Here is a 26258-nt window from a genome sequence, read left to right on the forward strand (position 1 = left end):
AACTGAAACAGCACATCTTTTTTTTTTTTTTATTTCAGACCCAAGTCCAAGAAAACTTGGTACAACCTTGGAAAACTAAATAAGTGGTCAAGTTTTTGCCAGCTGCAGAATACAGTAGGACTTCACTCTTTTGCATGGCATCAGTCCATACGCACAAGCTAGGCAGGCTGTCCTGAAAAAGTTCAACTCTGAGGGCTATGTGAAAGCTAAGATTTCTTCATTTACATGACACCCTGGGGAATATTCATTGCCAGAGCAGTGGAGATATAAGAAAGACAACACGGTCCTAGACAGATGCTAGCTGTTGGGAAGGCTAAGTTCTTCTCCTCGTCCTGTCATTGATTTGGGTTTGTGTTTTTTTTTTTTTTTTTTTTTTTTTGCCAATGTAGTCAGAGAAGATGCTGAAGATTCTTTGAAGACTCTTTGAGACTCTTTGAAGACCCTTTGACAGATATTTTCTGGCTTAGTGGTGCTGGAATGAAGAGGCTACTTGTCCCTGTGGCTCCTCGCTGCCCAGCTGTAGAAATTCCTGTCCCACAAGCCAGGCAGCACAGGTGTTTCTGTGCTACTCTCCACCCAGTTCAAGACCTTAAGTTGTGGGCCTTTCTAACCCAGTTCAGTGTGAACAAGCTGGGCTGGGGAGAGCACCATGGGTGGTTTGGCCAGCGGATCTGCAGGGAGCCACAAGCTCTGTGTGTGATGAGCACCTAATATAGATTTGCCCATGTTGCCTGCTCCCATCCCTGGCAGTGCTAGTCCCTTGGACAGCATGATGGGAGGCTACGAACAGATGGTGAAATGCTGCACCCGACGCAGACATCTCCTAAATTGATTCTGTGGACACCGGTAACCTCCAGAACAGCTGGAGTTGCAGACAGTGTGTCTCCATGAGTGTAATGAACTGGGACTCACCAGGTTGGGGTGTCAGTGCCTTACAAAACCGGACCTTGAAACTCTGCCCTGTTGCTATACAGGCGTAATGATTTCAAACCATTTTTGTAAGTGGTTGTGACTGAGATATTGTTATTACTGCATGCTACCATAAATCATTATACTTTTCCAAACCTTCTTCTCATTTGGTAGCTTAGTAAAATAAATCTGTGGAAACTGCAATCTATTACATTTGCAGCAAGACAGGGGGGTTAGAAAGACCCGCCTCCAGAGCTCCCACCTAGTAATACCAATTCCAGAGTTTCTTCCATCTGGCGCAACAGAAATGTATACTTACACTGAGTGCTTCACCTGAGGATCTGAAAGCACTGGCATGAACCCCTACATCTCACATCCTTCCTTGCAGAACAAGGATATTTATTAATATCCACTTGCTGTCTAGGAATGGTGAGGTGCAGGGAGGTTAAATGGGTTTTACCTCAGAATAAATCACGAGAAGAGTCAGGAATAGAAGCGAGAATCCTATCAGCCAGCCCTTGGTCTCATTACAGGAGAACTGTCTTCCTCGGCACTTTACTTACTACTGGCATTATTGCTCCAAATGTATCAGACTTGACTTCTGTTATTGACATACTTGTTACTCAACCAACTGCAAGGGGAAGATTCAGTCCCAAGGTGACCTCAAGCATGGACCCTAACGCCACACAGCTGAGGAAGATCACTGATCTCTGTGGGCATGTGGATTGGGGCTTCAGGGGAAGCATGAGTAAGATAACACTTATTTTGGATTTACTCAGTGTTGCTGAGATCAGAATTTGGCTCTGCTCTAAGAGAAAGGGAAAAAATATATATATGCTGGGTTTATTTGCCTTTGGAGTGAACTAGATGTATTTCAATACTTAAGGGCATTGCATTTAAATCATCTCTGCATTTTGAAAACAACATTATTGCTTGGTATCACAAGCAATTCCCAATTTTAAGATCATCTTGAGCTAGACTCAATTTTAGTCATAATAGCAACTATTCTACTATTATGGTGAGGGAAATGGAATTGCAATGAAGTGGCAATGAAGTGGCACGCATTTCCCTTAAAAATTATAAAATGACAAATGTTTTATTTCAGCTTCTCTTGAGAATTTGCTGGGTATTAAAAATAATCTTAATGTAGTCACTGGTTGTCATTAACATAGTGCTTTAACATAGTGCTTTAGCTGCCTGTTTCAGGAAAAGCAGAGGATGGTGTGTTTTCTTGGCAGCCTATTGCAAGGTGCTGATTGCATTGTAAATGTGGCTTGCTATCATAGCAGGATCAAGACATTACTGAATAAAAAGATACTGTGACTTCACCCTTAAAAAGTCAAATTCCACCCTTTTTCAGGCCCATAAGAATCTATTGTAGATGAGGGGAGAGCAGTGGATGTTGTCTACCTTGACTTCAGCAAGGCTTTTGACGCTGTCTCCCATAACATCCTCATAGGGAAGCTCAGGAAGTGTGGGTTAGATGAGTGGACAGTGAAGTGGATTGAGAACTGGCTGAATGGCAGAGCTCAGAGAGTTGTGATCAGCGGTGCAGAGTCTAGTTGGAGGCCTGTAGCTAGCGGTGTCCCCCAGGGGTCAGTACTGGGTCCAGTCTTGTTCAACTTCTTCATCAATGACCTGGATGAAGGCACAGAGTGCACCCTCAGCAAGTTTGCTGATGATACAAAACTGGGAGGAGTGGCCGATACACCAGAGGGCTGTGCTGCCATTCAGAGAGACCTGGACAGGCTGGAGAGGTGGGCGGAGAGGAACCTCATGAAGTTCAACAAAGGCAAGTGCAGGGTCCTGCACCTGGGGAGGAATAACCCCATGCAGCAGGACAGGTTGGGGGTTGACCTGCTGGAAAGCAGCTCTGCTGAGAAGGACCTGGGAGCGCTGGTGGACACCAAGTTAAGCATGAGGCGGCAATGTGCCCTTGTGGCCAAGAAGGCCAATGGTATCCTGGGGTGCATCAGGAAGAGTGTTGCCAGCAGGTCGAGGGAGGTGATCCTCCCCCTCTGCCTCTACTCAGCCCTGGTGAGGCCACATCTGGAGTACTGCGTCCAGTTCTGGGCTCCCCAGTACAAGAKGGATGTGGCACTACTGGAGCAAGTCCAGCGAAGGGCTACAAAGATGATTAGGGGACTGGAACATCTCTGTTATGAGGAAAGGCTGAGAGAGCTGGGCCTGTTTAGCCTGGAGAAGACTGAGAGGGGATCTTATTAATGTGTACAAATATCTGAAGGGAGGGTGTCAAGAGGATGGAGCCAGACTCTTTTCAGTGGTGCCCAGTGACAGGACGCGAGGCAACGGGCACAAACTGAAACACAGACACTTCCATCTGAACATGAGGAAAAACTTCTTCACTGTGAGGGTGACAGAGCACTGGAACAGGTTGCCCAGAGAGGTTGTGGAGTCTCCTTCTCTGGAGATATTCAAAACACGCCTGGATGCAATCCTGTGCAACGTGCTCTAGGTGACCCTGCTTGAGCAGGGGGGTTGGACTAGATGATCTCCAGAGGTCCCTTCCAACCTCAGCCATTCTGCGATTCTGTGATTCTATTGTCTTCAATACAACTAAGATCAATTCACATCAATCAGAGCAAGAGGGGAAACCATTTAGTCTTGCTGTATCAGCCCTTCATTACTGTGTTTTAAATTCTAAATTATAAAATTTAAAATTTGGGTTTTGAAGGCCATTTCTGAAACTCTTACTTACCTAATCTATTTTCATATTTTCTTCCCAGTTCCCTGATGCTCCGACAGTGGTAGCAATAGTGGGTGCATGGTGATCTGAACACCAGCAACTTCTCTGCTGTGTCATGTGAATCCACAGCAGGTTTAGGTACCAGGCTGTGAAGAAAGGCAGATTTTCAGAAAAAATTCTAGTAACCATATAGCAGCCTAGCAAATCACAGCAGAACTGAAACTGAACACTTCTGAATACCTGATTACTCCATTTCAGACTTGCATTGTCAAAAGGGCAGAGTGGGTGCAGATGACTGTTTCTCCATCTCCAAGTCAAGATGCCACATAATGCTTTGGTTTTCTAAGCTCTTCCTAAAAAAATTAGAACCTTTTCAGTCAGCTGTCTTCTACGGGACTATCAAAAAAGAAGAAGAAGAAAAAAAAGGCCCACTGGGGAAGCCAAAGACCACAAGATACTTAAAAAAAAAAAGATTTGTAGAAAAGCAGGAACTCAGTGCTGATCTCCAGCAGCGGATCTGCCTTGTGTTTGTTTTGTGGTCATCAACAGGAGCTGTTTCTAAGTGGAAAGAAAGGGAGAAATTTGAGGAAAAATATTTTACAGACTTAAATTCTCATTTCTGTTGCAAATTCAAAAGTGTTGCATTGGTATTTGCAGTCATTATCTCAGCAGTTGCTGTTAATATTTCTTTCTTCAAATACCTTCCAGTGAAACCTGCAGAATGGCTTCATCCTGTATTTTCTTGAAAGAAAATAATCTGTTCCTTAATTCACTTCACCACCACCAGTGAAGCAATGGTCAATTACAGAAAGGAAATGGGGAGGAGCTCAAGCTGAAAAGAGAAGACACTCTGCAGCCTGGGAAACACCCTGTCTTTCTTAATGCACAGCAGAAATGCAGGTAATGTGCAAATGAGCCACCCGGCACCAGCAGCAGCTACAGCAAGCAGCTCATAAAATCCTTGCGCAGACCTGAACACAACCTACAGAAACAAAAGCTTGCAATAAAGCACATTGTGCAGCTACCCTAATGTCACTCTCACCCTACTCGAAATCTTGAGAGAAATCTGTTTCTCTCTGATAACATTGTGGGTACAATTAGCTAATAGCTTTACAAAGAGAAAGTGGAGACCTGTTTCTTTTCTCTTTTGCTGATAATTTAAAAGAGAAAATAAAACAAGATGTTGATCAGTGTCAACTCTCCTATCTGTCTCCATTCAACTTATTGCACAGAGAGATTTTTCCAAAACACCCTACTCTTAGATGTATATTTAAAGTTCAATTGATTATGCCTTAAACAGCCGGGGCCAGATCCATTAGCTCATGTTAGGTCAGCATAGTCCCAGTGAGTTCACTGACAGCACTGATTTATTCCAGCTGACAGTGGTTTTGTTCTCATCTGTTTTTATTCCCCGAGCGTCAGGTTAGCAGGGGATTCCCCTCACCTCAGTACAATGCAGAGATCAGCTGTGAAGCTGGTTCTTTTATAGACTACTTTTGTAGACAACAAGGATGAAACAGGTTCTCTGAGGGCATCGTTCATCTGATTTATTTTGGATTTGATCTCCACTGACTACACAGGGCACGAGGGGAGCGCAGCTACAGTAGTGGTTCGGTTCAGCTCAGGATTGCACTTCTGAAGTGCAATTTTCCCCACTTACCACATTTTGGTTCATGTTGTGGAGCAGTGTTGGAGCACACAAACTGGGTCCCTTTCAGGTGAAACTAAACTGGAAGATGCAGAAGCACATCTAATACACTCCATCTGCAAAGGGGCATTCAGTCCACAGGACAAGACCTTAGTTAACCACAAATCACCCCCCTCCAAGATATGTATGGGGTGGAAGCCAGGTCCCCAGCACCCACAGATTCAGTCTGGAGATCTACCCCAACTAGTCCATGCTACTTGCTCATGTAGACAATAACCTTCTGGTAGTTCCTTCAGATGTAGCAATCTGCATTCGATTGAATTAATTCTACTCCAAGTCGTTTTGCATAAATAACATGGCCACAAGCCAAGAATTCAAATGTTGAAGGAGCAGGAACATTGGTCTGGGATTGTTTCAGTGTAACATTTTATGGTCTTGTTTTCTGGCAGGGAGAAGCCCAAAGTGAATACCAAGCACAAACAGCTTGGCACAAACAGGATCCTCTGTTTTGGAGGACCCCATAGTGACTCAAAAACACTGCAGTAGAGAAGACTCACCTGCTCCTTTCAGCCTGTTGCCAAGATATATCAGTCTTCTTCCACCGGCAGATCAGATGAGATGACAATTTATGGACCTCTCCATGCTCAGACAGTCTGTACCCCTGAAGGGGTACAGCTAGCTCTGGATATCTGTGAGGGGGACGAAACAATGACAAATCCCTAAAACTTACAGGCCATGACGCAAAGCCCAGTGAATCTATCAGGAAGTCTCCCAGTGTGGGATTCACCTGACCGCACGTCAGTATCTACAGCACAGGGCCTGTGAGCGGTGTGCCAGTACTGTCTGCAGAGAGCAAGCGGCACCTGCAGGGTGCAATTTATCCCACAGTAAAGGACAGGTCTAAAGCAGGTGAAGAGGATTACTCCTAGAAATGCTCCGCTCCATCCCTCCAGCATGGAGGGAGTCTGCGAGGACGAGCTCTGACATAGACCACTGCTTTGTAGACACCTAAAATTAAGTGGGATGAATGCAATGCCCTGTGACAGGGACAGGCTTCTGATAAGCACCTAACAATAAATATGGATGAATAAATTAATATATTCTCAGCCTTCAGGGGCCAGCCTTCCAAGGCCTCCAGGCTGGTGGAGCAATCGTGTTCACGCACACACATATAGGTAGAGCTTCCCATTAACATCAACGTTACCTACCAATTACTGCGTCACAACATAGGGACACTGTGCCACTACACACAAGTGACACACAGATTTAATGTTTTTCTGCCCTCAGGTAAGATAGTAAACACCTGTCAATGTTGCCTGAGTAGTTACCATTATGTATGGATGCTACACCATGTACGTTATCTATATAACACACACACAGGCTATATATATAGACATCTCTCAGTTCAAGCTGAGAAGAAAGTAGATATAGAAAAAAGCCATTAATTTAATTACCCTGAACTGGAGATATGCGATGGTCATACTCCCAAATTTGCATTTGCAAGAGCATCAACATTTGTTATTCTCCCTTAAAAATAAAAACACACTGCAACAGAAATGTATGTCCTTTATTAACAAATTTTCAAAATAAATCTGAAGAAAAAACGTCTTTGGTGACACTATCTATAAAAACAACCTATCTTAGATGGTAAACCTATGATGTTATACAGGTTAATGAAGTAAACCAAATTATATGGCTTTTTAATTTCTCATTCTCTCTTTTTCTCTCATTCACACACTTGCTTTAAGTTTAATTGCACCATGTTGTCAATAGTCAAACAAAGCAGGGGAAACACTTTAAAAAAGATGTGGCAGCATGGTGAAGACATTGGTAATGCATTAGAAAAATTTTCTCAAAAATGTACATTTTATACAAAATAAGGTTGAACTTTTTGTTTGCTTTTTTGCTTTACATATGCCCGCCTAAGAATTCCCATTTCATGTTTCCATTCCCATCACCCACACACTATACATATTTTCTCTCAAAATAAATACACAGGATTATGTACAAGGTCACAAGACCCCCTGGATCATAACTAATCCACTGCAAAACAGTCACTAAAAAAATCATGAAAATGTGGGGGAGAGCACCCAAAAGCATCTGATGAGTCCAATAACCCCCCTTAATTTAACTCCAACTTAAAAAAAGAGCATAAAGACAATTAAAATAGTGATATAAAGGCCAGCTGGACTTAGTTTTAAACAAGGGTGAGATGCACATCATTTGGGAAGGTGCTGTTTTGTCCTGCTGGAGGTGCCAGCCAAGGCGCTGCCAGGGCAGACTGCCGGCGAGCTACTCCTCTGAGCGCAGGGCGTCACCGCGAGACCCTGCAAAGTGTCCGAGTGGCACCCGTCAGGGCCACCTCCCTGCATTAGCCCTTCGGCAGCGGAGCCAGCCTGGAAAAACCACCAACCCGCCCAGCCACCCCTTGCTGGAAGAGAATATCCAATCGGAGGAAATGATAAAATTGCTGTTGATCAATATATGTGTTAGGACAACCATTGGGTAGATTTTGTTTTGGGTATGAGGAGAAAGAGAGAGAAAAAGGACACTGCATTTTATGCTAGGAAACTTAATGATTTCCAAAAAAACCCCCACCTATGGAGTCTACTTCTAGCTGGTTCTTTCATTGTTTCAGCGTCAAATGATCATTTCCATTCTTGAAACGACATGTTTTGGTAAATGAGCTATTTTAAAAGGCGCTCATTGGTGAAGGATTAATTTCTTTGTCAAAGCTGGCTCTAAAAAGGAATTAAAATCTGAAATCGAACAAATCTATGATCTTTTCAAACGGAAAAGAAGATCAAAGCGCTTGATAGCCATGCATTAGCACACTGGTGTGTTCATTATGAAATTGTTACAAAGCTTAAACATTCACTTTTGGAAAAAGTTATGTTAATAATTAGAGTTTTTCACAAAATAGAAAGAGGGCAAACAAAATCTCATACAGGCCCAAGGGACTGCAAGGAAAGTCAGGCACTTTCTATCTTGGAAGTTTGCCCCTAGTTTTGCGTCTCATTTTTGTCATTATGAAACCCTCCTCCAGCAACAGATCTCATTCAAATTATAACTGGGAAGGGTTTCTTTCTTTTTCTTAATAAATTCAATTAAAAATTCATCAGTTCTTCCAAACTCTAATACCTATTTTTATTCTGTTTTAATGGCATGGATCTATTCACATTCAGCCATCCATCTCACCCCTGATTAAATTAAGGTCAGTAACCTTTACAAAAGGCCACATGCCTAACACTCAGTCAAGTCATCAGGCATTCAAGTACCTGTAAAGTAAAGGCTAACATAGCCTGCTGTTAATGAAAAATAAAATAAACCCTACAAAGGGAGCAACAAGGAGTGAACCTTGTTTCAGCACCATCTTAATTACGGGAAAAAAAAGGAATAAAGAACCATTAACTCACACATAGGACATGATAAAAGGGTGATTTCATTCGCTAAAGAAACAGAACAGCCCTATGCACCACTGATACACACAGGAGGCTTGGAAACATGCCTGGTGTCCTTGGGAGCATTGGCTGATAACATCCGCACCCTGCACGGTACACTGAGTTTCTAAACTGAGTCCATATCCAGCTCTTTCCCCAGATCTTCAGCCCATGGACACAGAGCTGTGACCATTATCACCACTGGCTGCCAAGTACATTCCTTCCTAGAGAGACGGTTACGCCTCGGTAACGTGCTCCAAAGAAAAATGCCCATACCTATCCGAATTCTTTCTGGAGTTAAGCCTTTTATTGTTACTTGTTTAATTAGCGATCTGTAAACAGAAGGAACCTTGAACCATAGTCAGAGCTAGCTTTGCACAGTCTTTCAGCCACCCAAAAAATGATGTTTGCAGAATGCCAAACAGCTTAAAAGCTTGGCCTCACTTGCTGCACTTTGAAAATGGTGAGCTACTCCCATTTTACTAAAAACCCAACCCATGGGTCCCCCCAAATTGGCATTAAATAAAACCCTAGCAGAACTGCAGTCCTCGTTTTTGTGGAATGAGTGACCAAGGGGTCCCCTTCTCTCCCCCTGCCGGGCTCCTCTTGCTGGCGACAGACCTATTAACTATTTCTCAGAGCTTTGGACATCCTCATGGACACATCCACATGCTTGCCTGCAAGCTGGGACACGAGCAAAGCGGGAGCTGTGCCAACCTCAATCAGCGTTGGACAACACTCGCCAAAACCAGAAGTCTAAGGAGAAGACATACTCCAGTCCCTGAAAGAGCTGCCTGACTTTCAAAAGAGGAACGGGGCATGGGAACTGCTGAGCAATTCACCCCAGAAAACCAAACCCCTGGACTTTGCCTTTGCCTGCAAATAGGCAAGTGCAGAACCGGCAGCAAAGGGAAGCAAAGTTCAGGTTTTATGGGATTTGGGGAGCTGAATTAGCAGCTCACCAGAGCTGGCAGGAGAATATCCTGCTCCCCTTCCTTCCCTGTTCCTGTCTATATATCCTTGTGTCTTTTCACATCTCTCTCCATGCTTATTTAACTTGCTAAAATGGCATAAAAAATCCACTGGACAGCTTTCTGTGACTTCAGTGAGTTAAATGGGCTCATGGAAGCATCTGATGGGCACCAGAACTGGCCAAAGGTCCGAGGTGAGACCACGTGGCCAGGTCCGGGGATGGGCCAGAGAGCAGTGCGAGTGGGAGTAAAGTGGTACCTCTTCCCCTTAGCAGCAGGTCATGAGCTAGAGTCTCTCTCACACACAATTTGGCAGATGCCTTTAAAGATTTGGTTCAGATTTAACACAACATGTCAGAAACTGGATGCTTCTGCCCTAACTCACCGTGTGCTGTTCAAGTATTGCAATGAGTGTGAAAAGCAAACCATTTTTTACAAGTCTTTATATGTTAGTTTGCATAAAAACAATTAGTAATACGCACTTTGCACTTTCAAAGCCACTTTCAGTTCAGGAATTCTGATCTTACTATCAACAGCAGTTACTTAGGCTTCACAGCGTTCCCTCCACAACCAGTAACTATTATTTCTACAAATGAGGAAACCTGAGGCATACCTCAGTTATGGGAGATGCTTAAAGCTGCTTAATAAATCAGTGCCTGAACCTGAAATTAAAATAACAATCCTGGTCCAAGCACCTTCTTATTACTCTAGCTATTCTTCACCCCTGTTACTAGACAGCCTAGCTACAAAGGAATGAGGTACAGAAAGATTTGCTGGTCTTCCTTTGGGCATTGACATCAAACCCTCTCACTGTGACTTTAACATTGTTCTTACCAGTGGCTATTGTTACAGTATACCCCAAAAGGTTTTTAAAGTGCTTATTGTCTTAGTAAATTGGAATGGTATCTTTCTAAGCTAAATCACCACTTTTGTTTTAATTCTTCAATTTAAAGAAACACCTAAATAAGCAAAGCACTATAGAGAAGTAAACAACTGCAATACTTCTATTTAAAATACTTCCATTTTAAATGATAAAACATTTTTAAGCATTAGCAACATCTGTATTTCAGGGCAGATTTTTTGTCCGAAATACCTTGCCTCAAGTATATTTGGAAGAACTTGCTGCCACCAATACCAAATAATTGACAATGTGGTTTAGTTCAGATGTCCAAACTCCAGGAAGAAATTTCTCCACCTATTCGCACTTCAGCAACTTCACAAAAAAAAAAGCCCTGCCATGATTTGATTTCATATAAAACAATTTGTTACAGGCTGAATTCCTGTATTTCAAGCACTAACATCTTCTTTTTTGCCCAACAACCCTTCCAGCCCGCAGCAGTGCTCAGACATGGTGAGGGTGATTCGGTTTGAACCATTCGTAAGAGAGTAAATGGCACTGAATTCTTGCTGTGCACGAAGCCCTTTCTGTCCTCAGCGTTACTGGTTTGTTCCTTGGCAATAATGCTTCTCTTCCCTTTAAAAACAAGGCTGACTGTATTTAAAAATAAGATCCCCAAACAGAAGGATCTTAACTCTAGTTTTATGCATTGGGAGTTCTCCAAGTTTTCTGTCTATCCAATGGAATTTTGCTATATTGGCCGCTATTAGCTTGTGGAAAACTCAGAAAAAAAATAAAAAGTCAGCAGCAAGTGAAAAACACAGTACTTCTTAATTTCTGTCCTGCTTGTGCTCTATTTGTTTCTGTAACTGCTGCATTTTCTCCCTGTGAGATTCAAACATTTAACTTTGCAGGGGAAAATGAATGAAAATTGCAATCAAACATGTGAGAAAGAAATGGCAGCTTTGAAATATTCACAACCAACACAATTTTGATTAAAGAAAGAACTCTGTTTTTAATAGTTTTTTTGATCATTAAAAAAGTTTAAACCTGCATAGCAATCATTTCAAAAATAATTATTTAATGTTCCATAATGAAACTGTACACAACCTAGTCTCGAGCGACAGAAGCCTGTGAGGTGGTTTGAAGCAGTCCAGAGCACTGAACCCCTGGGAGCCATGAATCAGCTTTCCATTTTCAGGTATTTTCTGTCCTTGGTACAGTCTGGCTCCTTGTGTCAGTGGCTCTGCGCTGGGCAGGGCGAACAGTTCAGTCCCCTCAGCAGGGCTCCTCAAAGTCGTTCAATGTCTCGATATTTCTTCCTCAGAATGGAGACCTGGTCTTTAAAGAGGACAGGGTCGAGCCTCATCTGAGAATGGATCAGCGGCATATAGCCAAACCAGCTGGCAAAAGTGTTCATGCAGCTCTGTCGCTGGGCAAAGTGGTCGGGGTCAGCCCAGCGCGAAGCCCTGGAGGTCTGCATGGAGAGAAACGCAGAAATCAGCCGTCAGCGCTGACGAAACCACCCGAAAGGCAGGAGGTCCAACGTCACGCTGTGACAGGGTTTGAGGTCACCCTGCTCCACGGCAGCAGCAGGAGGCTGAAATCTAGCCAGTGGCTATTTTCCAACCACGGGAATGAAGCTGTGCCGTAGGAGGAGCTGGCCACCCCGCGGGCCTTTGCTCGGGGAAGAAGAAGCACGGGAAGGCAACCTGAACCCTCACTGCCAGCAGCCCTCACCTGGAGCACAAGCACCTCTGGGCAAGCCTTCCGGAGCCTGTCAGCACACTAGCTCACAATCTTTCTCTCTCTCTCTTTTTTTTTTTAAACCCACAAGCTATTTAGGAGAGAGGAGAACAAGTCACTAAAAAAAAAAAAAATACAGGAACGAAAACAAGGACACCATTTTCCACTAGAGGTACAAATCCTAGAACCAGCTGCTGCCCATGGCCTTCAGCCATAAGAGGAAAACACTGTGAAATTATTATGGTTTGTCAGGTCAAAAATGCATTTCTGCGGTCTAGACCTGCAAAAATTTATACACAAGTAATTTCAATTTTTTTGTAATTGAGCTCAGTGCCACTTCTTACATGCCTAAATCTACTCGTGCATGTAAATGTCCTGCAAGTAGAAGCAGGATGCTTCCAGAAATCAGACTGGCTGAGAGTAGTATGTAAAACAGAACAATCTTAAGCACTGAGAAAATAAGCTGAAACTGCAGACATCACATTAAACTCCGATCTGAGGAAAAGACCACAGGTTGTCTTTATGCAAAGCACTGTGGCCTGATTTTCCAAAGCTCAGAGCAACTGTAATTCCTATGAAAGCCCACAGAAACTCAGCACCTCTGAAAAAATAAGACCCTACCGCTTTGAAGCAATTGTTATTCTCTATCTGTACCTAAACTACATGCATAAATATAATAAAATTTTAAGAGAAACTATGAATCCTGAGAAACTGCTAAGTTTTGTGCCACTTTCTCATGCATTTCTACAGGATTTTACTTCTGTTTCCACTATACTTTAAAAACAAATATAAATTCATAAACGAAACGTGTGTTAATTAAAATGTGAGGAAACAGGTAGTCAGGGAATTGCCAAAGGAATTTGGTATCAGACTTGATCTTTATCCAAGGCTTGTTCAGTTTAGCTAAAGTGGTAGGTTATAATGTGCATTGATTCCAGCCTCTTGATTATACACAGCCACTAAAGAGCAAGCAAAATCTTGCTGCTAGAGGATTACAGCAGACATGCTGGCCATTAGCAGTGAATTTCCATATGATCATTAATCTCTGTCACTACACTGAGGTTACAATAATTTTTTATTTGTCTTTCAAGGAATTATGAGCATGGTCCACTACATTTCCCAAAGCTGCAGGAACAACTTGTCTTAAAGAGAGAGTTATAGTTCATGGTTAACTCAAATCACCAGCTCTAAAAAAAGAAAAATGCATGTGCAGACTGCGCAAAACAGCCAAAGCACAGCCCTGTGGACTAGTGAAGCTCAAACTGGAAGCAGTAAGTAGCTTCGGATGGTACTTCATTATTAGTATAAGGTCTCTTGGGTGCCCAGATGAGTCAGAATTGCTGTTTATTATCTATAAATCAGATTAAAATGCAGTGCCAAATAGATGAGTCTACAGCCTGGCTTGGGCACGCCTCAAAGATCCAGCATATTGCGTAATGCTAATAGAAGAAAATGTGAGGGGAAAACAGAAGGCCCCTAACTTCTGTCCCTTCTTCCCCTAGGAACCCTGCTACAGGTTATAGTGCTGATCATGGACACCGTGGCAGCACAGACAGAAGGTTGTTTAGGACTTGCAGCTTCTGTGCTCTTAATCCCATCACTCTCTCATACAAGGCAGGAATAGTCCCCCAAACCTACCAAGCACCTGTGTTATTAAAAGGTGCATCCATTTCTGCAGGGACAGAATATTTATCCAATGGCTGGAAGAAGCTCTAAAACAAGCATTTCATGGCAGCTAGCGAGAGATCATGACCATAGAACAAAATGTTACTTGTGGGAAAAACTGTTTGAAAACATAAGTTACCTCTGTTGTTACAGTCTAATGTCAGTGCTTTAATGACACTATAAACTTTTACATAGCACGGGTATGGCTCTGTACATTACATTCATTAATAATAATTAAAAATATAAAATTTTTTTAGAATTTACTTTTGCTTCTAGCATTGCATAACTAGGTCTTAGGTCTAGAATATTTAATTAGTAAACTGAAGTTTAACCAAATTCAGTCACCACAATCAACCCCTGAGTCATCAGGTCCATGGGTTTGGGATCACCATGTGCAGTGATCCTAACTGGAAGACTACTGTACATCGAGGAGCTGGTGATCCACATAACAGTTAACCTGAGGATGCACAGGCCCATGCTGTGCTGCTCATACCCTTTGGCCACAAGATAAACTTAGCCAGCTAATAATGGAGGGGCCTGTAGGCAGCTCCCACTGGGTGTCCACCTGGGTGTCCTCCTCTTTATCTAAAAGTGAAGCAGCATGTTCTCATATCAACATCCTTTTGCTTGATGAATAGAACTTTTTTTTTCTAAGAAAATCCTGTAAGAGCTCTAAGACCAAAATGTGGGTGAACCTCACCACGGATGGGATTTGCACAGCACATCTGCTGCTGTACCAGCTTGGGGTTCCCGGCATCAGAAGGGACATAAGATTTAATTGTTAATCTTTTTTTCCACTTCTATCTTTGAATATTCTAATTAAACATTGTGTTATACTTAAAGATTCAAATGGATGTTCCTTCTTACTGAGATCTAGAAAGAACTGGTACCTACCCCATGCACACCACCATAAAGAATATAATATGAGAAGACTATGAAGAGAAGCTGTCATCTACATGTAGATACTTGCTATTTCTCCTTTTGGATTTTCTTTCATTATAATAAGCATACTTAAAGTCTTTTTACAGTTCTGTTAAACTAAAAACTGCAAAAATATAGCAGAATTGAATTCATTCCGTAAGTCTAACCTGAAAGTCAAAAGGTTGTATTAACAATACATCTCAACAGCTAAGACATGCTGTGGATACACACCTGTCCCATCATGGTCTCCTTATACTGTTTTTTCTGTGTTACTTTGATTGGAGGCAATTTTGTCACGGCTGACACCAAAAAATTCATTAGAATGTCCTCACAATTGGCCAGTTGGTCCACCATATTCTTTAGGCTGGCAGGCAGGTAATGAGTGTACAGGTAGTGATAATATCTGGGAAATCAACAGCAGGGTTATTATTAATACAAGTCACTCCGTTTTCAGGGACTATGAACTCCAAGGAATTCCTGTCCCAACTGAGACACAAATTTTGTATGCAAGTCTGGTTAAACCATATCCATTCTTTGGTCTCATCCTCCAACAAGAAGGGAGAACAAATCAGTATCTCATCAAGGCAGTAAATAATGTTATTGGAGAAACAAAATATTTGCCTAGTTTTTTAATCGGGTTGAAAGAAACAACACTGACCTAAGTGTAAGACAATGGAGAAGTAGGAAAGAGAACTCCTCATGCTATATTGTGATAGCCAACATTGATGAATTTATTCTCCATTTCTTCTTTCACAACTGTGTCAAGCTGGAGAGAACGCTATTAAATTGGCCTATTATTGTCCTTCTTGTTCAAATCATTCTCCTCTGGGCCTACATTAACCCCTTCAGCCCCTCTTTTCCTTTATAGGGAAGAGGATCAGGTACTGCAGAACTTGTTGACTTTCTCTTAAAATCTGGAGAGAACTTCAGTCTGCTGAAGTCCTAACAACAGGCATTTTCTCCAGTCTGCTGCACTGCTCTGTGATGTGCCCACTGCACTACATTTCTAGAGTAGGCAGAAGACTTTGAAGACTACAGCTGCCAGGCAACACATACCCGGAGCTGGGCTGGAAGTAACCTCCTTTCTGCTATGCTACAGGCCATTCAGCTGAGCAGCTTAATGAATTCGGGAACTCTTTGAAGTGTGTAATTCCTGATGTTAAAAAGAGCAGTCCGACTGCCTCAAAATGCAAGTGACTTCAAAGAGACCCAACAAGCACAATAATGATTACCAGATCCCCAGAGCTAAACCGAGAACTTAAATTATTACCTCATAAAAAGTAGACCCATTTATTATCTTTCCATTTTTTCCCCTCCCCGGAAGAATGCTCTTTATTCTTCCCATACTATTTTGTTTAAGACAGAAGACAGCAGATGCTCTGGGTTCTTACTTGTGGTAAATAGCAGCTCCTGTCAATACCATGGAATAGTCATTAGTCCATTTGGAGGTATAGCCCCATCTCTCCTTAGTGTTGTCCCAGAAGTGACTGCGAGCAGGGTATCCTACAATCCTCTCTGGAAAAATCTGCCAAACTGTAAAGGCAAAATCCACCTGCAGACAAAGGCACAGGCCAAAGGAATAGCCAAATTGTTTCAACAAATGTCAACAAAACAAAATATTACCTTGCCATTAATTCGTAATTCAGAATCTTGAAACTGTTGCAAAACATTAATTCTATGTATTCATCAGCAAATTAAACTGACTGCTTGACATTTTGCCCTATAATTATGCACATTTTAATGGTTCCTGTTAAAGGGAGTCTAGAGCATCACAGCATTACATTAACATTTTCAAGCTTGCCCTTTACATATCAAACCTTTTCAAGTTACAGAAAGAATAGGTGTAGATGAATGTATTCATAGTTAGATGCACTACAGTGGTAATAGCCATGTGGTAAACTGAACCTTTTGCACATCTTTATGCATCTCACTTATCTACTATTTCAGTACTGTCAACACAAAGCTCTGAAAATGAGGCGTCAAACACTTTAAATTATAAGGATGGCTCAGAAAGATTAAAACAAGTAATCAGTGTGCAGTTCTTTTATATTTTCCTTCTATTCTGAGCCTTTGAGGTACATGCACTTCATGTTTTTAAGACTGTCTATATGGCCAAGAGGGTTAAATGCATATCTTAAAAAAAGAGGAAGATAGCATTCCCATGCAGTTATACAGCTTTAGGAACGTGTGCTTTAAGAAAAATGCTTGATACTGTACGAACCACAAGAAGATTTTCGTCTTGCTGCAACTACTTTAATAACTCAAATTTCTGAGAACTGAAAGGGTGATAGGACATTGCTAACCACCAAACAAATTTTAGAGACAACAGGAAAGGAATGATTGGGGTAGTCTGCAGCAGGCTTATCAGCACTGGATTTGAATGGAGCTTGGTAAAAATACATATGGAAAGCTTTTTTTTTTTTTTTTTTTTTACCAGTGCGAAGTTTTTTAGCAGTCCTTTCATTTCAATTTATGTTTTGCAGCTCAAACTAGCCCCAATTTTAAAAAGAATTAAAGACAATTCTAATTGCCCCAGTCAAAACCATGCAAACAAGGGATATGTTTCTACAGTGCATACAATGTTCTCTCTCAGTACCAAAGGAACTAAAAGTTTGCTCAAAAATACTTGAAAAACCTTTCAAGAATACAGCCTCAGTCAGGGGTTTAGAGGTTAGATAAAGAATAGCAGCTATGAAAACAGTTACATTTCGTGTGATTATTGTCAGACTTCTCTCATTTACAAGTGTTTTTATGAAACAGAAGAGTCGCACATGTACTGGAACACAAAGTTAGGGACTGGCTCTTTTCTTTCAAGTTTTTTCAAGGAATCTGAGGCCAACTAGAAAGACAATGTGCACAAACCAGTTATGGTTGTGATAGTCCTGATTTCATCCAAATCAATACCACATGAAAGCACTAAAGGTTTTCTCCCTGCAAAGGCCTTTCCCATAAAACCTGACATCTGTTTTCTTTAGAGAAGTTGGAGAATCTCAAACTAAAATAAATACCAAGGCAGCTACATCCAACATCCCCACTTGTGCATTTAAATATCTATCCTTGTACCAGTGAGAGGCACTAAAACAACTACCCTAAGAGAAATCTCCCTTTACAACCCCCCCCCCCCAAGTTCTCATCCTATGTAATTTTCAGCAGCATTATCATTCAGCTGATCAGCAGGAAAAGGCAACGAGTCTCTTAAATCCCCATATCATTTTTAACTCGTGCTGATTTCTAATTACTTCCCATACCAACATCCCTCTCAGCATGTGGCAGAGCTCTTTGGGCTGTTCCTTGCACCAGGGGAACTATGCATCAATCCCTTGGGAACAGAAACCTTTCATTAACCCTAGAGCTGCACAGAGTGGAAGATGTGTCTGATAACTGTTCCTCTAGACTGGAACACGATCATGTTTGACCATGTTTCGAAACTGCCTTCCCTGGGCTTCTCCACGATGTCTCCACGTGACAAGCCAGTTTCAAGTGAAGTTTCATGCCAACCATTTCCCGTCAGTGTTTGAGACATGCTCTTTATTTAAACAAGCCATATGACCAGGGAACTGAAGCAAGAGAAAAGCCCCAATTCTTCAGAGTGAACCACCTGCCCTGCTGACCTGGGCATCCAGGCACAGGCGTATTGAAACTAAAAGATCTGTGCTAACCGGAGGGGCTGGCCAGCTGCTTCTCTTGGCAGCCCAGGCACCGCAGGGCTGTCAGAGCTAATATCCACACTGCAAACACAGAATATCAGCAGCAAGCTGCCCACATGAGGGAAAAAAACCACAAAGAAATGTGGACATTGTTTCACCCAACAACAAATATTTGTATTTTAGAATGTTTAGCATAAAACATGACCAAGTTGAATGAGAAACATTATTTATTTACATGCATTCCAGAAGCCTGACTGACTCCAAAACTTAGACGATAACTAAATACCAGGCAAAACAAAACAAACCTGCAAATCCTCATGGGATCAACAGGCTAGATTGCTGTAAATACCACCACCATGCAGTGATGTCCCTGACAGGCCTACCATGGCCCTCAGGGCAGCTGAGGCATTTACCCTTCATCCTGAAGAACAACCTGCTTAGGAACTCCAGGCTTAGGCTAAATGCCTTTTATTTGGGTTTGGGGTTTTTTTTGGCCATGCAGGACTTTGTACACAAGTGATTTGGTAGTGGCTGTACTCCTCCTCATCTAGCAGGAAGCACCAAGGTGTAACCTTGAAATCAAATAGGTTCAAAGCCAATGACTTCTTCCCTCTGTGCAACAGAAGAGGGCTACAATGGCTCCTCCTGGAGCAGACTGACCAAAGCACAGCAAATCCATACTGGGGAGAAGAGCGGTTGCAATCTCATCCATTTGCAACAAATTCAGTGAGACCTTAGGGTTTATAACAGTGACTGCTGGATAACGTTAGATGTTCCTTCACTAACAAATAAGCAGTAATAGCATCAGCGAAAGGTCCACATCACTGACAAGAAAGCAGTTTTATGAAGGTGGAGTGGGGAGAAGGGAATGGACATAAACATGAAAAAAAGGGAAAACATAAAAGAAAACTGAGTTTTTCAAGCTATTCCCTGGCCATCATTAATAATGTATTTCCCAAATATTGCACTCTATATAAACTGTCATCAATTTCTCCCATGGTTCTCAGGAAGTGGTTCCAGAAATCAATACTCATCCCAGTTGTAAAAATTGGTTTTCTACAGTATCTTTCTTTTCTTAGTGCAACCTTGCTCTTGGCACAAACACTCCAACACCTAAACTAGCAAGAATCTCCAGTTCTATGGGATGACATGAGAGTCAGTGAAAGAGCATTCCTTATCGAAAATAAGAAATCCTGCATTAGGGTGGATTTCTGGAGTGACAGCAACCCCCTACTGCTGACACCCCTTCCTTCCCCACCTACACCCCTACTGGTAATGTGTGGGGAAAAAGAGCTACCCCAGTCAGCAAAGTGAGAACAGAGTATTAAAGCAGACTGCTGTTGGCTGCCTACACCCGCCTGCAGCTATGTGACTAAAATAATAAAGAACGGAAGAACCATATGCTAATGATGAGCCAATTAACCAGGGCGAAAAGCTCCTCTGATGACAGGCGGTGGCAGGGCTTCTGAAACAAGTGCAGCACATTAAACCTGAGGAGTGTAGCAGGAAATATTTTAACACTTGCTCACTGGCAAACCCAAGAGAAGAGCCCCTCTGCTGTGCTCAGGGTGAGCAGAGGAGCCAAGGAGATTTCCAAGACAACAGAACCCCTTACCTCAGTGGTTGAAAGCACGGTGTCTTCATCCAGGCTTAGCACTGCGTCTGTAACTATGTTGTCGTAGGGTAGGAAGCGACTGCTCATAACCTGTGGGTATCCAAGGCAGGAAGGGGAGGAAAAAAATCACTTGAAAGGCTCATTTTCAAGGGAGATACTCTTTTGTCACTCATTCTCATTTCCTTTCGTCTGAGGCACAGCGCGTGTCTCTATCTGATGGAAAGGATTCCTCAGCTCAGGAGTGAAAGACTGTCATTTTCATCACCCCAGAAGTCAACTTACATCTTGTACCTGAGGAATTAATTTCTGAACAGATCTCTTGCTTTGGAGCGGGCCACCTTCCTTATGTGACAAACTGTAACTGTATGCACTGATAACTAGATGTACCTACAGTTTCTTTAGGGAGGATTTTCTCTGGTAGCTAGGATTGTCCCTCTGCCCTCCTACGGGGTATGAGGATCAAAGATAATGAAGCACTGAGAAGGACTTTGTAGCAATCATAAGGTTACACAGTTGGGAAGCTAATGAGTCCAGGTTGTATGTCCAGGGCTTTGTCTATTGACGGAAGTTATGCTACTAGGGTGAAGTGCTACAACTCCATCTCAGTGCTTTGCTGCTGTATCGACAGAGCTGCTGTAAAATGGAGCAACTTCTTCCCACCAGAAAAGGAGAATAAGCTAAAGAACATGAGAACATCGTAACAGACGAGCTTTGCGTGCATCAGGAATTATACTGGTTTTGCTGCATCATTTTTAAAGTCATGTTCTTAAGACACATCATGATACGCATATAAAATCTATACGCACAACAGGCTTTTAAAAACTAGGCCATGATAGTTCTCAGAGCAATAGGAAACAGATAGGAGAAAGCGATCAAAAAGGTAACAACAAGAAATGAGAATCCATATGGTTTCTTTACCAGACTAATTAGCATCTTTTGAGAATTGATGAATGGAAATAAGGACACAACACTATTTTTTTTCCCTTGCTTGCTAGGAAAAATAGCCTGACTAGTTAATGGACTCTTTGCTTGTGTATACAGAAACGGATAGGCTACCTATGCTTTTCTTTTGACAGAGAGCTGTAGAGGGTGTCACTATTATTCTTTGAAGACATTTGTCCAACTTATTATGCCAAGAAAACACTACAAAAATCAGGCCATGTAAGAGGAAATCACTGTGGAAACAGGGATAAGGGATCTATGCCCAGATCCAGAGAAAGCTCTGTCTCCCACACTCATCTGGTTCACTGTGTTCTGGAGAGCATCTCTTCATCACTATGAGGGAGAGGCCATGGTTGTGAGAAGGAGATGACCTGGCAGGTGATGAAGGTTTTGGTTTGCTTAGGCAAAGGCAAAGCAGAGAAAATGGCTGTCAAGACTGGAGTTCCCATCCTAGCTCTTTCACAGACTGTGTAAAATAGGATTATCCATGCATTTGTTTTTGTTGTTAAAGCTCCCTATTGTAAAATGGGTGTGATAATATATCTTGATTTCATGGGGGAACAGTGAAGATTAGGTAAAGAGAGACCTCTGCGATCCCCTGGACAGAATAACTCTGTCTGCCAACATGCTTCAGTCAATTTTGAATATGAAAAGCAGTTCCTTTGTACAACCTTTGAATTGTACTGCTCTGGCTCTGCAAGCCTTGTCCAAACAAATAGCTTTTCTGCACAAGAAGCCATTTGGCATATGTTGGGATATTACAGAGAAGAGACTGTCCACTATAAACACACCTTTGTGTACTCAGGAGACTCATTTGTAATCTAAACAGTGCCTGGGCCAATTTCTACATACCCTGTCGAACTGGTCAAAGATTTTCTCCTCTATCTCACCTCTGCAAGCTTTCCAAAAAGAAAGAAAAAAAACCCTACAATGTCCAGAAAGCTTGGAAATTACTATAGCCTTTCTCAGCCACAGCTCTCCTAATATTGTTTACATGGCTAACTAAGGCAAGAGTCATTAGGTGCCAACTTAGCAGGGCCCTGGCTTTTCCCTTGTTAAGTTAACTGAGGGAAAAGAGCAAAGACAGGACTGTAAATTCAAAATAGGATTGTACAGCCAAGCAGCTAAAAGTTTACTCTGCAAATATAGAGCTTGAGAACCAGCTGATAGAGATCAGAGAGGAGACCAGCCCAAATGCATCTGCAATCAGAGTCCAGAGGCAACAAGCCCTGCTTCTCTAAGACCTGGCTTTGGAGGAGAACCATCCACTCCAGTGTGGATTAAAAAAAAAAAAAAGAAAGAAAAAAGGCCTCTTCTCTCATCTGGGCACTGGTTATTTTGACTTAGTGCAAGTGCAAGTGCAAATGAACAAGTATGTTGCACAGTAAGAGATGTCGCAGTGGTTTTGTTCCCACGTGAGTGCCCCTGCCCCTTCTTTTTTTGCCTTGGGATCCCATCACTGACAGCAGTATCCTGCAAGGCCATAAGAGAAGGTACTTTTCAAAGGCAGGTTAACACATTCATTCTCATCTCTTCCTCTGCTTTTGTGTTCACAACTGACACCTAAGTCTTGCATGTGACTGCTCAGACTAAATGAATTCAGCTGCATCACTACTTTAATGCCCTTGCAGATAGACAGAAATCTCCAGAGATGGGGTCAGCACTACCTATTCTTGGGGGCACGCTTCAAAACTGGGTCCCACCTGTCAATCTCAGACTCACAGCATTAATTGCCAGGCTGATGATTACTGAGAGCACAAACCTCATGCATCAAACACGAATCCATGATCAAATTGATACAAAGGACCATGGAAAAGAAAGGGGCTGTCACACAGCTGGGAACTACAAAGCTTTCACCAAAGCAGTTGGAAAATAAATTCTGGTCCCACTGGAGAATATATGCAATCTTTTATGATGTTCCTTTCCACCTACCTTGCTTTCTCCTTCAATGACTATGACAGGCACAGAAGTGGCAGGCCAGCGGTGTTTGGCTGGGAGGGGTTTATCACAATTCCATAAAACAATAATCTGAAAAAGAACATTGGACTATGATCAGAGACCTTTGGGTCAATGTAGTTCAAACCCTAAGGACTCAATCTCCAGACAGAAATGTCAAATTCAAGTTGGGAATTTCAAAATCAACAACATTATACAAATCTGTATAAAAATAACACTTCTGATGGTAATTTCACCCATCCTGGCTGTATACAATGTACATCCTCTAAATCAAACGCAGGCTGAACAGGAACTCGGGAAGTCTCTAGCCCAGGTCACAAGGATGTCATTGATTTACTTTGGCACTCATTAAAGGCTAAAGCACTTGTGACTCTCTGCTGTAAGAGGGTACTCCTACTGAACTCCCTAGAGTTTGTTTTAGGGAAGCCAGTGCTGGCACTGCTGAGACTAAAAGTCACAGGAGGAGGAAGGAAGATCATGTAGGGGCCCTTGAGGCACAGACACTCCCTGTCTGCAGCACATGCAATCCTGATCTTTAAAGTGCAGCTGCTGTTTTACCTGTCTCATGAAACAAATCCAAGGGGTTTAGTTATTGTCTCTGCTGCACTCACACTATACTCAGAGTTTGTTATTTTCCATGCGCGCAGATCACAGGCAGTAGAAGTCTCAGAGAAAAGAGACATCAGAAAGGAAACAGGTGGGAAACTAGACTGAGAAGGTCTGAAGTCAGTAAGCTCTTCACTCCTGGGATGGTACTTTTGTCTCCAGTGTGACTCACATGTAATAAATAGTGTTGCTTACCTGTGCACAGTACTGGGACTTGGCTACAGCAACCAGGAGTTTCAGCACAGGCTGAGATTGGGAAACCAAGGGAGTTACTGCATGGATTACGGCAGTGAATGTGGAGAGAGGCTTCAGACCTGAAGCAAAGAGACACAGGTTCAATAAAGACAAAATTGCTCCATATAAGTAGAGATTAAAGGACTCTGAGATGGAAAAACAATCTACACATAATGAAAACCTTGCCATATTTTATCAGGCCACCTCCTTTAGTCTCAGATAGCAGTCCCAGATGCTTCCAAAGAGATCACACTTTCCTTTAACTCCCGTGCCCTCTGAAATCCACGACTCTGATACAACTACTGCCTTTTCTTACTCACTGTTTTCACAGATGCCCTATTGATAACTAGTTTGTTCAGCCAAATTTCTTTCTTGACACTGGCTCTGTTTCCCTGCCAGGCTCTATGGATATCTCCACAGTTTCCAGAAGTTTGTTGAGTTTCCTCAGTCCCATTGCACCCTCTGTCAGATTTTTGCTCTTTTTGGATGGATCCCCATCCACACTCATCTTCAGTTACCTCCTGGGCTGATAACTCTGCTTGCATCCTTGTCTTCCATTTTGATATTTTTGTCTCGCTATGTTTTCCTTTTCTGCCTAAAATAATACATCCTACTTGCTTATACCCTTCATTACTGCTTTCAGTCTTATCTACATTCATCTGTGTGGGGTCACAGTCGTTTTTCATCAAAATTCCCAAAGAAACCTTCTTCTCCTTCTTTAACATGGTAACTGTGATTTTTTAGCAGGTGGGCAGTACATATCCACACAAGCGGGATGGTAAAGGCTGTGCCAAAAGTGGAAGCAGTCTGATAAGTAGGAACACTTGAGACTGCAGGCACATTCCCTTGCAGAATTCATCGTTTAGTTTCTGCTTCAGGAAAAAGCCATGGACCTATGTCCTATTCAGTCCTTCTAGCGGGACCCATATGAAGACACACAGTATGGGGAATAAATCCATACTAACTACCCACTCCAGTAACAAGTGTCATGAGTAAATTGCCCCTTATTTTCCAAGCACAAATGAAAAAAGAAAGCAAAAAGCTATTCCTTTTATGTCCTCTTGGGCCACAAATGGGTCTGCAACTCAGGCACTGGCTACTGATAACTGAAAACTATGAAAGAACACAGATTTTTTTTAAACAGTCTTTGCAAGTGAGAGGCACATGATGCATACTGATGAGTCAGAGACAGTCCAGTCTACAGTGGGCAGGAAAGATTGAAACACGATAAACCAAAGGTTCATCATTCATTAACTAAAATGAATGGTAAGTCATTTGGCACATGCTACTCAGAGATCAATAATATACCAAATACCATAACAGTATAGCAAGGATTCACTCACCGAGATTAGCATAGTAGTAAGGAAAATCTCCCAGATATGAGGAATACTGTGGCAGTACAAATAACCCTCCAGGATGTTTGTTCCATATTAAGCTGTTACGTGATATGTGCTTAAATATTCTGTCCTGAATAATCTGGAAAACAAGAGAGGCAATGATTTTTAAATAGACTGCAATAGCCACTGGTAGAAGCTGCGCAGACTCCAGCTGACTGGAATCAACACCCATTTTGTAAAAAGCAGCAACACACAAATCACTAGGCGTTTCTGTTTAATCTCTCTTATATGACACAGAACCTGTACACTTCAACGCCACTTCAGCAGCTCAGGCTTTGTGTAATAGGTTTCAGAGCACCTCATTAGTCTCTGTGGACATGGGAACCTTGCAATTCATTGCATTCTGTATTTAAAGTCAAACATTTTGCCTTTTAGAATAACTTACCAGTTGTAAGCCCGATTAGTTCATTGTCAGCTGGACTATCCAGAACTCACGTAAGGCAATTATTTGAGAATGGCATTACAAAGCTAGGTATTTTTTTGAGATAACAAGAGCATTCAAAAACACAAGGACTTTCAGCAAATCAGGATGCACTAATTATTCATTCTTGCTTAATTATAAAGGGTTATTAGTATTCAGATACATCACTGATTCCATGTCTCAGTTCTGTAACAGTTCCTGTTGGACGAAATAGAAAAAGAACTTTTGGCAACTACTATCTATCTTTGTAGAGGGCCACAAACAGATTCATAGATTTTTAAGCCAGAACAGATTGTTAGGTCATCTACTTTATCATCTGGAATCTCACAAGCCACAAAGAAAGATACAGAGCTGTACACTTATGTGTATTTATGAAACTAATTACAATTACTTCAGATTAGTTGCCAGTATGTATAGGTTTGTACACCAGTGGGAGCTTTTTTAAACTTGTTGCAAAGGCATAACAAGATTCAAGGGCGGGAAGCTAAAATTGGACAAATTCAGCCTCCAAATAAGATGCAACTTTCTAAGTGCGAGGGTAATAAAACAAGATCAACTTATTCAGAGGACTGATCCTAGTGCTTGGTCCCCTCAA

At 42.1% G+C, this 26258-nt stretch overlaps 1 protein-coding gene across 1 annotated transcript in view; it reads right to left on the minus strand.

The window, feature by feature from the left end:
• Positions 1 to 11502: 11502 nt before the first annotated feature.
• Positions 11503 to 26258, minus strand: part of EXT1 (exostosin glycosyltransferase 1) — a 188023-nt gene continuing 173267 nt past the window's right edge. The window contains exons 5-11 of the mRNA XM_026055689.1: positions 25189 to 25321; positions 23807 to 23925; positions 22982 to 23077; positions 20108 to 20197; positions 16237 to 16397; positions 15077 to 15248; positions 11503 to 11990 (exon numbers count right to left, since the gene is read on the minus strand). Coding sequence (XP_025911474.1) covers positions 11805 to 11990; positions 15077 to 15248; positions 16237 to 16397; positions 20108 to 20197; positions 22982 to 23077; positions 23807 to 23925; positions 25189 to 25321 — 957 coding nt within the window. The 3' untranslated portion in view covers positions 11503 to 11804. The remainder of the gene's footprint in view (positions 11991 to 15076; positions 15249 to 16236; positions 16398 to 20107; positions 20198 to 22981; positions 23078 to 23806; positions 23926 to 25188; positions 25322 to 26258) is intronic.

The sequence above is a fragment of the Apteryx rowi genome, unplaced genomic scaffold, assembly GCF_003343035.1.
Source record: "Apteryx rowi isolate R43461 unplaced genomic scaffold, aptRow1 scaffold_125, whole genome shotgun sequence".
Lineage (NCBI taxonomy): Eukaryota > Metazoa > Chordata > Aves > Apterygiformes > Apterygidae > Apteryx > Apteryx rowi.